General features: G+C 33.9%; 1 protein-coding gene across 2 annotated transcripts in view; it reads left to right on the forward strand.

Moving 5' to 3' along the window:
* The window catches only part of LOC125056489 (GAS2-like protein pickled eggs), a 115,445-nt gene extending 103,864 nt beyond the window's left edge, over nt 1-11,581 (forward strand). For both annotated transcript variants that reach the window (XM_047659622.1, XM_047659614.1), the window contains exons 4-5: nt 1,106-1,739; nt 8,524-11,581. In XM_047659622.1, coding sequence (XP_047515578.1) covers nt 1,106-1,739; nt 8,524-9,413 — 1,524 coding nt within the window. In that variant the 3' untranslated portion in view covers nt 9,414-11,581. The remainder of the gene's footprint in view (nt 1-1,105; nt 1,740-8,523) is intronic.
* The last annotated feature ends 38 nt before the right edge of the window (nt 11,582-11,619 follow it).

An 11,619-nucleotide genomic window follows, 5' to 3' on the forward strand; every position in this document is an offset into this window, starting at 1 on the left:
CCTAAGCTCCTTGATAAAGAAAGCTTGTGGTGTTTTTGTTATAAGATATCAACCCTAAATGATATACGGACAGGCAATAAATCACTTTTTACTGATAAATAGCGTCTAACGTGTCTGGAGGTGAGCAGGAAGTGTTGCTTGTAATTAATTGCAATTCGCATTTATTAAGCATTCAATTTAATGACAGTAACCGTACACAGGGTATAAACAATGTTTGATTTGTATTAAATTTAAAATGTTTTAGCAAATACTATTTTGATCTTGGCATAATGTTCCCTTTCTTTAGTAAGGTCGAGACTTAGGGCGAACTATGGCTCCCGTAACTCAAAATCCAATATAGGAATAAATTAATATGCTCTAAGTTTCGACTAAGTGTAAAAACAATAGCTACTCGACTCAAACCTCACCAATATACTGTTCATAGGTACATTATAATGTTGTCAATATATCAGGGTTGCGTAAAGTATTATAACATTATCTCTTAACTGCGAAATGGTGGTATAAATCTCGCTACACAATACCTTATATTTACATCATAAAATTATCAAACGTTCCAAAAATAGCATGTGTCAAGATACACTGGACAAAGGTCAACCAAACGTGCATTTCATATGACCGTATACGGATACGACCAGTCCATGATTCATCGCAGGCGCACAAAATAGATCTATAGATCCATTAATGGATTAAAATCATTTATAGCCACGTGGTAGTAATTACCGTCAAGTGTTTCCGGGGCCTTTTATGGTGTTAACATATGGTTTTTGAAATTGTGACCTTATTGCACAAGATCATGACAATTGTACGTAAAAATATGAATTTGCTGATAAGTTATGAGATAGCACAGTTCTGCTTGTTTCTTAAACTGAATAGGGTAAAAATATATTTTAATAATATTATTTACCCATATTAGGGTTGCCTGGTAGAAATCGCTTGTTAGCGATAACGCCGCCTGTTACCTAATAACTTATGTAACCTGCTTTTTTTATATATATGTTTTTGTATAAGGTAATGAAGTGTGAATAACTAAATATTTTTACACTAAAGACGAGGCGAAATAATTAATATTTTGAAACAATGCTAACATAAATGCTCTCTCTTCCAGATTTTACGTTCGCATGTTATGGTTCGAGTTGGTGGTGGCTGGGACACATTGGCACACTACTTGGATAAACATGATCCATGCCGTTGCAAGGCACAACACAGAACATCACTCTCAGCTCGGCTTGCGAGACCTAAGCAGGACCTCGCTGGCGCTACAGTTACCTACGAAAGACCAGACTTCAAAGCCTACGAACCAGTTTCCATGCCATATCAATCCAAGCTCTACAACGACGAGCCAAGGAGCCTCCAGTATCAATCCAATTACAAACTAGATGCCCCGACCAGTCTACCATATTTCGGAGACATAGATAGAGGTGCCAGTCCTAGCAGAAAGCATTTAGCACCACGAACACACAGTCCTAGCAGATGCTCTTCATCTCCGGATCGAAGGACCAAAATCGTGACGACCAATCACCTGGTACCAACACCTTTGGGCGTACGAAATAAGAGTCCAAGACCTGTTTCTCCCGCTCCAGCAGTTGAGAGTGCATCCGATAATGGTTCAGAAGTGTCCGATGAAGGGTACAGGAGTTTGGGAGTGGTGGCTGGTTCCACCCAGGGATCGCCATCTACGAAGACAACGAATAGATATTCGCTTCACAGCCAGACATCAATGGAAGACGCTGATTTTAGCGGTAAGCTTATATTATTAAATAAAAAGCTTAAATAGTTTAATATATTCACCAATTCGACACTTAATACTAAACTAATTGAATTGGTGAACGGATTATGTAAGTCACAAAATACATATTAGCTAGTATATACATAAGGGTTCGCTGTAACATGAGAAATTTATTATTAATATGTATTTATTCACAGTTAAGTACAGTAATAACAAAGCATAAAATATGTCAAGATAATGAGTTAGACATGTTACACGACTATCTGTTTAGCGGATAATGAGCAGAAATTACAGTTAGTGTGACCGGTGTTGACTAGAGGTATTTCGTGAAAAGACAGGGAAACTGCAAGTAAACAAACGCTGTAATACTATTGTTTAAAGAGTGCTGTCTTATTGATAAACTTAAGCGAGAACTACTATTAATAAATAACTTAAAGGGACGAACTGATCGTAACAGTAACATGTGTGCATTTTAATAATTTGATAAAGTCTAAAATCTCGTTTTGAAATTAAATTGTTTAAAGAAATTCTCAAGCTGAAAGTCATTCGACCGTGAATATTGTTACATTATATGTATACACAAATCTTATTAAGAATACATAGTTTTAGATGCTTCAATCGCTTTCGCCTTTATTTTAGTGCCATGCAGTAGATATTTGCGCAATGCGCGCGCGCCGACGACACGCGTCGTTCCGTTAAATTGGCTCCGGACTAAATTACATCCCTCCTTCAGGGTTGTCAAATTCTATTACATTAATAACGTATAAAAGAGCTGCTATTACTAAAATTTGTTTGTAAAACGCCATTGATTTTGAGATTAAGGAACTATAAAATAATTGCTGTATAGAAAGGAAATGCTTAGGAATTCATAGTCAACATTTGGTTAATCACTTTAGCCTTTGTATTATACCGTTAAGCCGTTATTCTGGAAAACATAACAAAGAATCTCAGGTTTTGTTTCACATTATGTTTAACAAATTTCAATATTTAACTTAAATTAGGCTTAAATATATATCAAAATATCTTATCATCTCGACATCCGTTGTTCCACAACGTGCACGTTGTTCCACGTTTCCCGCGTACCACCACTATGCGGAACCAGCTGAAGTATTGAAGTATTTCCGAACCAATTCGGCTTAGGATCCTTCAAGATAAGAGCGTATTAATCTTTCCCGTTGGTCATGAAAGCGTCAATTGACGGCGGGTATCACTTAACAAAAAAAATGTGTGCGTGTACTAGGTGTACACACGTAAGAAGTGAAACTTCTTTATGACCTTATTTTTCGAAAAATGATCTACTATATGCAACTTTACAGAAATTGGTTAAATAAAGTTAAATTAGATAAAGTTTAAATAAAGGTTTTTATTATCATAGACATAGATAGAATAGAATACAAAAAAGACGCGCGTAACGGTCAAATGTGACGCGTAACCGAAACATGTGACGCGTAACCGAAAAATGTTACACTAAATTTTTTTCAAACCTCGATAAAGAAGTTTCACTTCAAAAATCTATAAAAAAAAATTAAGTTTCTCAAGTTTTTCATGTAAATTAAACCTAGATATAGTTTCGCTAAGAAATATGCCCAAATATCACAACATCGCGTACGTATCTACAGCCCGATTTTCTTTAGCCACCAGCCCTAACGATCGTGTCATTACAACTATCTAGTTACGCTCATATTTATGCTATTTGCTCAATGTTTTAGTAAATTATACTCCGCAAGGTATTGTTATAACAATATTTGTTCGCTGCGTTAATAAAATAGTATAGTTACTGCCTATTGTTGAAAGATAATCATCAATAGATCAGGTAATGATTGTGGTATTAAGATCCCTATTAATATTTCATTGGACATTTATATATTGGTTATTATTTTATGAGGTCTTTGTTAAATTGGCTAGATTTTGTCTGTGAACATCACGAGTTTTTGTGTATTTTTAAAATCTTTGAAACTTGTAAACCTTAGCGATTGGCGTACAAACTTCCTACACCTTGCAAGGCATTTAAATTGTATTGTTTTTATTAATGATGAGTCTCACGCTCTCAATGGGCAGTTAATCTGGTTTTTTTTTATTTATTTAAAAATCCTTGTGTTTGAATATGTACTTTTAAATCAATTTAGAGTCTAAATCATAGCCGCTTCGAAGTCCTATCGTACGGTTGCGTGAATTTTTTTTGCAATTGCTACGAGACCTTATAAACTACTGATTTTTTAGTAATTCTGCTGAAGCGAAGTAGGGTGCAACGGGTTGTGAATTATAAGCGCTGAGTCAGCGGTGTGGTATGCATTTCACTCCACACCTGCGCGGTGGGAATTTTTTCTAAGTAACATTAGGTGTTATAATTTGTGCAAATATATATTTTAACTGAATTTTTCGTATATCTACATTACTATTAGTGCAGTAACGAAGTAGATTTGAGTTCATAGTGTGAGTGAGTGTGTCATATATAGGAATTTCAGTAGGAATATAGGTTCAAAGCATTTAACAATGTTAAGTCAAATAGTCTGACTAGCAACATCGCGAGACGAGACGAGGGGTTTTAGACACAAAACACAATTCGTAAATTTATATTCAAAAATAAATATAGTTTAAAAAAACTATAAAACACGCTTTTAAAGCACATCAAACTAAAAAGTTAAAAATAATTCCTAATTTAGGCTGAAAATGGTAATGAACAAAAAATACTGGTATTGTTGTGAAAAAGCGTGGGGCGCTCTGTACCATATTTTTATAGTTTTTTTAAACTATATTTATTTTCCACTTTTTAGTCCTAGCAGCAATACGGGTTGTCTCAATTTAATCGTATTGCTTTGTGGACTTAAAAAAATTTTCATTGTTTTTTCGAGATAAACCTATAAAATTATTATATTGTCGCTGATTCTTTATAAGTGTACAAAGTTTGAATTAAATCTGTCCGTTTAAAGTGGGTCAAAATCAAGTCCGAAGGAGTCGGTTACATACATACAGGTGAAGCTAATATAAAGCATGTAATGAATATAAGCGTATATGTCCGTTCACGCTATAAAAATATTTACGTATTTACGTTACGTTGCGAAAAAGATTTTTGTCAGTAATTTTTTATAAGAGAATAATTTTGTTCTCTGTCTGGCTCATGGCTGGCGTTGTTGCAACTTTCCTAATGTCTGCAAATACTTATCTATTCTTGAGAACACATTATTTTATTTTTTTGATAATTTATTACAAAGTCATTTAGTTTATGAATTTATTATAATTTATGACGCATGTGGCTATACATCGGTTGCATATAAATAGGATCCCAAAGTGATCCGCTGACGACAGCCATTCAGGGGTCAGTAACAATCAGACTACCATACAGAGACTTATTTGCGTACATAATTGTCTTGAATTGGTTGGATCACTTAATGTCAAATATATTATGATTGAGTGCACTTGCTAATTCTGTCAGAAGCACTTTTAATTTCTTGTTTTGAGTTTTATATACAACTAGCTGCCCCCTTTTAGTTAGCTTAAACCTTTTTAGTAGCTGCGTACCAACATATTGAAGATTTTGCTATGCTATTGGATAAGGACTGTTCGCTTTTCCGGGATAAAAACCTAAATAATGTTTAATTCCAATTAAAAGTCCTCCATCCTTAGGAATTAAAAATACTCGAATAGGTTAGCCGTCTTCCAGATTTGCGCTTAGCAATATATTTTGCGATTCATTCTTGTGTCACACTAATGATATTTAATGATACCTTATACCGCCTCGGAAAAAATCTAGCACTGTCCCGTCCAGACAAAATGAAAAAAAAATATTTTTATACATTTAAAACTAAATTCACATAATCTTGTATTGTATGTACAAGAAACTGTATAAACTAATTATGTGATGTATGATGAAGTATTACCGAGCCAATTCGACTTAGGTCCTTCAAGAAAAGAGCGTACCGATTCTTGAAAGGCCGGCAACGCACTTGCGAGCCTTCTGGCAATGTGAGTGTCCAACATCAGATGAGCCTCCTGCCCGTTTGCCTCCTACATAAATAAAAATGTGCGTGTACTAGTGTACACACGTTAGAAGTGAAACTTCTGTATGACCTTATTTTTCGAAATTTATCTATATGCAACTTTACAGAAATTGGTTAAATAAAGTTAAATTAGATAAAGTTTAACAAAAGGCTTTTAATATCACAGACTTGAATACAAATAATACAATTATTTCATTTTACCTTATTACCACTAAGATTATTACAGAATTTCATAAATTGTAATAGAATTTTTAGTATCATTGTTATCGTTATTATACATTTTTGTTATTAATGGTTTAGAATCTCTTTGAATCAACCCTGGTAGGGACAAGAAAAAGACGCGCGTAACGGCCAAATGTGACGCGTAACCGAAACATGTGACGCGTAACCGAAAAATGTGACGCGTAACGAAAAAATGTTACACAAATTTTTTTTCCAACCCCGATAAAGAAGTTTCACTTCAAAAAGAAAACATTCAGTTCTCTTGTTATATCAAAAAAAACGAGAATTTCTATTATAGTTTTTGTGCATTTTAGAGTTATATAATTAATCTTAAACAAATTATGTACTTGATCATCACGTTGATGCCAATATACTCCTTTGGCAGTCGGCTCTAACAAAACCCTATTGCATAACAATTCGATTCAACAACTGCGCTTCCTTATAAGCGTTTGAAATTGCATACAAAGTTGCATCTGCCAGGTATGGTGAGTATTCGTGAGTCGTGCCTGCCCTGGGGTCACATATTTGGTCAATTTATATGACTAGTTCCCGTGCTTTCCCTTGCTATATAGATGCTGTTACCCGCGACTATGTCTGCGATAATATAAACAATGTTCTTGCGAGGTTTGAGGGGCATTCAAGTATTACGTAAGCACTATTGGGGCAGGTCTTTGATTTTCATATTTGGTGATTGCGTCAACAGTCATTATTAACTTTTACACATTTCAAGCATAGAAAATGTGTGGGTACACTTGAAAGCGAAATCCATTTTCGAGGATTCCTACAAAAAAATAAATATGTTTAGATACTATTATTTTTAAGAGCTTTGCTTACTTTTGATGACAAGAGGAGGGGGGGGGATAAATTACGTAATACATGAACGGCCCCTGAGTCTAGAATAGTAAATTCCTTTTTAACACAAAATTTAACTTTGAAATACACAAAAAGTGGGAAATATTTTTAATTTGTATTGACTGGCCGAAGAGAAATGTATGTAAGTTTGTTAACATAAAGGGGGAATGATAATACTATTAGGCTATAACTGATCGTGGATCATCTCAATCAGTCCACAGACGGAAAATGCTTGAAAATACACGAAAAATCAATTAAATTGTCTGATAACCTCCTTGAAGTCGGTTAAAAAGTCCTTTTACATTTCAAAGCAGAAATCATAAGTATTAGGTGCATATTTCTATAATCTAATGATTTAATTAAATGATTAAGTTAAATGTATGTAAAATTATTACGCGCTTAAACGCATAACTAAATATATTTTTATATAAGGAGTTAACTGTCACTGGGATAGTTCGTTTATTACTAAAATTAATTATACCGTACCCGCTCGATTTGTAGTATTGTTTTAAAACACTTAAAAAATCAGTGGCGCTAAAACCTTTTAGGTCTGGGCCTCAGATTTGTGTAATTGTGTTTCTTATATGCAAGTAGGTAAGTGCATTCTGTGACTTCGGAGGCACGCCGGTGGTGTGGTTAATTCGCACGTTCACAGAAAGTCACAGTCGGTATTCGAACCTACGACCTCAGGTCATCTGTCACTGAAGCCACTAGGCCAACACTGCTCCTTAAACCATTAGTTAAATAAGTTCTTAATGGCAGAAGTCAATCAATATTTTGAATTAAAATATTATAAATAATATTTGTCCATTATTATAGATAAATATTATTTATATATTAGATTTTTTTATTAAACTATATCCGGGATATAACACTATTTATATGTAATAACTTTAAAGTCCTTGAAGTGCGCACGGCACCATGTTACAGCTAAGTCACGGTCGACGGTTATGGCAATATAAAATATGGTGAATCAGGAAACCTGTCGTATTAACACGGTAACATAACTCTTTATGTCCTTATATACGTTTTATTTATAAAACTATTATTATCTCAATATTATATATAGGATTTGCTAGTTGAGTTTATATTTCTTATAAAACCAGTAGGTTTATATATTTTTGATGTTCATAAGTGTACAATGTGTTACCTAAATTAATAAATGTTTTTGATACAATTTAATATAGAATTTTATGTAAGAAAATAAAACCAACCGCTATGCAGAGATAAATTGGATTTAAATTTCGATACTAGAAAAAACAAGTTCTTTGGAAATATAAAACATTTTATAAGAGCTCTTGTACAATTTAAAATTGATACATTACGCTAATACAAAACAAACAACAAACACAAACTCATTCTAAATCAAGATTATTTTTTAGACGCAAATTTCAAAATATTTGCAAACTGGTAGCTATTCTAAATAAGTAGTAATCATTATATCCAAATGGTATTGCCATATACAACAAAACGTGACGGTTCCACCGACTTTAGGGCATAATGGCCGCTTAATTGCTCATAAACCTGATAACATTTGAAATAGGCCTGCTATTAGTTTGTTCACTTTTATCAATTGATATATTGTAGCAATGAAACCTGTCGAGTCGCATATTTGTGATTGAAATACACATTTGCTCAAATGGTATAAATAGATACAGATAATTTGTTTGAAATTAAAAGCATCTTAGATTTTGGACTGTAACAAGAATTTGTCTTCTTTTTCAGAGCGTCTCGACCATGACGACGGCTGCCATATCGATAAGACTGACCGTGTCGACGACTACGTCAGTCTGACCACTGGCCTCCGCAAGACTGATTTCTCTGACACCTTCTATGGAGGCAGGAAGGCTAACTCAGAAGACAAGTCCAATCGTGCTAGCCCCGAATGCATCGTTATTCACGAAAATAACGATTCCCCAAGCAAAAGCCTTCGACCAACTAGAGAGTTATCCGAATCGCCAACGAAAACTATTCGAAATCGACAAGTCAGCAGAATCCCTCACTCCCCCGTTAGAAACAGGACTCCTAGCAGAGGAAACACACCCAGCCCAAAACACACCCCTGCACAATCGTCCCCAAAACTCACCCCGAAGCTGCCACCTACATCCAGAAACACGTGGGGCGGCAGGACCGCTCCAAACCAGGCTAAGACAAAATCGCGACCTACTATCGGTACTGACACATTTGACAATCCAAATAAGTCTCCAAAACCTAAGCCAAAAGTCCAAAATGAGGCGTTTAAACGAAATTCCCCTTTAAGGGCCAGCAGCGCCACCTTACGGTCTCCACCTCAGAAACCGCTAAGCCCTCTGTTAGAGCAAATATTCCGGTCAGCGGAGAGCGCAAAAGATGATGCGTCAGTTTTAGAAAAGATGAAGGAAATCATTAGGACATATTCAAAAGGAGAAGATTCTCTGTCTAGGACAAGTTCAAAAGACTCGGATTATGCGGATTTCACGTCGGCCTGGGTGATGTCTGACGGGAAGCTGGAAAGATCTACCAGCACAAGGCAGCTGGCTGCCCCCAGAAAGGACCGTGGATCTGGTGCTTCCAGAATTCCAGCGCCCGTAGCTATTGGTTGTCGGCGGTCTACGTCGACCACACAATTCCAGTGACCGATTAAGACTGAAATCAGTTTTAGTGAACAGTGAATTTGCTTTTATAGAGTTTATTATAAAGCCGGTTGACAAAATGTTTACATTGTAATAAAATTGAAACAAAAAAAAACAGAAATTAAGAAAAAAGTTTCTTGTTGGTAATCCCGGCTATGTAAACGATATATCACTACCATATCTATAAAGATAAGTAGTTTATTCGAATTTAAGTCTAACAATGTACTAATTATTCAATAAAGAAAATTTGTACTAACAATGACAGCTCACACGCACTTGTTTTGTGACAGTGACATTAGCGTCACGAACAGATACGTGTTTTTAATTTTGACGCAATGACAAAGAAAATATTAGATGGTGCTAATTTTAGCTTATTATAGTTACTTTAATTTTGTACGTGTTTATTTAAGTTGCTGACGTTGGTATGGTTCAATATTTTAATATTAGAACATAACAATGTTTTTTCTACTTTATAGTATTAATTATAAGCAGCCCGGCTCAATTATAATTCAATTGGCTCAAAAACCTTTTGCATTTAGAAAGTCATTCCAACAGTGCTGGGTATTTGGCAATTTACTTTTTCAGTAATCTCATTCCTAAATAAGATAGAGAGCTAATGATTTCGTAGAAAGAGTCAAATTACCGATTACCTAAATCAATGACAACTAATTATTATTGATCATTAATTAGTTGTGATAATTATAATAGTTTGTCTAAATAAATTTGGCAATAACACAATAGCTTAGGACGTTATGGTTTTATGTCATCAATCTGTCAAATTGGAAATGACAAGATATTTTTGTCAAATTGTCGACAAAATTCGTATGACATAAGAAAGGGTCGATTTCGTAGAAAATCTAACTTTAAGGTAGAGAAAAACTATTCAAATCGATTTAAAATTGTAGAATTATTCAATTTTGTATGCACTTCTACGTCGTAAGGATCTAAAAACACAAAAAAACACTTTCATACCTCAATTGTATACAAGGGCAAATATAGTATTTTTTCACCATGACCACAGCCGTCCATTATTTGTGGCGTAGTGTCGCTTCTTTCATTTTAATAGAAAATTTAATGTTAAATTAAATTAATGTTTGAAGCGATGAGCGTGTCGAACGTCGTTTTGGTAGTGTGCGAAAAAAATGGTAATCCAGCGCTGACTGTAGCTTACTGGTTGACGATTATTTTGCTCCATCTACCAAAATTACGAAGTGAAAAAAAAAATAGCCTGCGTATTGTTTTCATTTGCTGTTAACCTCTGCTTCCAAAGCCCAGATACCAGGATTTTTTAGTCAACGTGTTTTGTTTTAACCACTTATACTGAAATTAATAGATCCTATTCTGGGCTAATGTATCCTGTTTATAGTTATCATTAAATTATATGTTATTATAGTATGTTATGTAAAGACTTTTGTAATCTGCAAATTATGAAGCTCTTGCTTATTTAGGAAAAAGTTATGTTTTTCTCACTATTTAATTCTAACTTAACTGTAAAAGTACAGATAGCACAATATGTGTGACTTCACACTTTCCATTTCGGCAACTATTTTCACTGAGTGGAGTAAATTATCATTTCTTTGACATTCTTAGACCTATAATTCTAATTAATTTATTAAAACAAATCACAAAAAAATATTTATTATTAAATTGTGGTGTCTGTACTTAAACATTAAATTGAGTAATATTTGTTGAAATAAATATTCTCAGTGTTCTATGTTTTAGGTATGTTATAAAGCAATAAAAAATATTTAACAAAAACAATTAATTTAAGATCTTGATTTTAATTTTTTATCAGTGTAGGTTTATTATTGTATAGTTAAATATAATTATTGAAATTAGTTCACATTTAAAACTGAGAATAATTATTTTTGTAAAATCTCTGTTTCTTACATCTCTGTTTCAATGTTAAAGTTTTTCACCCTTATTCATAAAAAAATAATCACATTAGTTTTATGTATAACTTGTATATAAAACTAATGTGACTTATATTTTTACCCCTTATAATATAAGGGGTTTTGATTCTGTGCTTGACGCATATATTTTATTTACCTAAACGTGTTAACGTTGAAACATAGATGTCGCTGTGCTAGAGGCTAAGTTTTCGACTTATGTTACCAGTAACTATGCCATAGAAATTGTTGTAATTCATACAATTAAATATTAATGGAAAATCCGTCTTTGATATACAATTCTCCTCCTTATGTCTCCA

The sequence above is a fragment of the Pieris napi genome, chromosome 2 (assembly GCF_905475465.1).
Source record: "Pieris napi chromosome 2, ilPieNapi1.2, whole genome shotgun sequence".
In the NCBI taxonomy this organism is placed as follows: Eukaryota; Metazoa; Arthropoda; class Insecta; order Lepidoptera; family Pieridae; genus Pieris; species Pieris napi.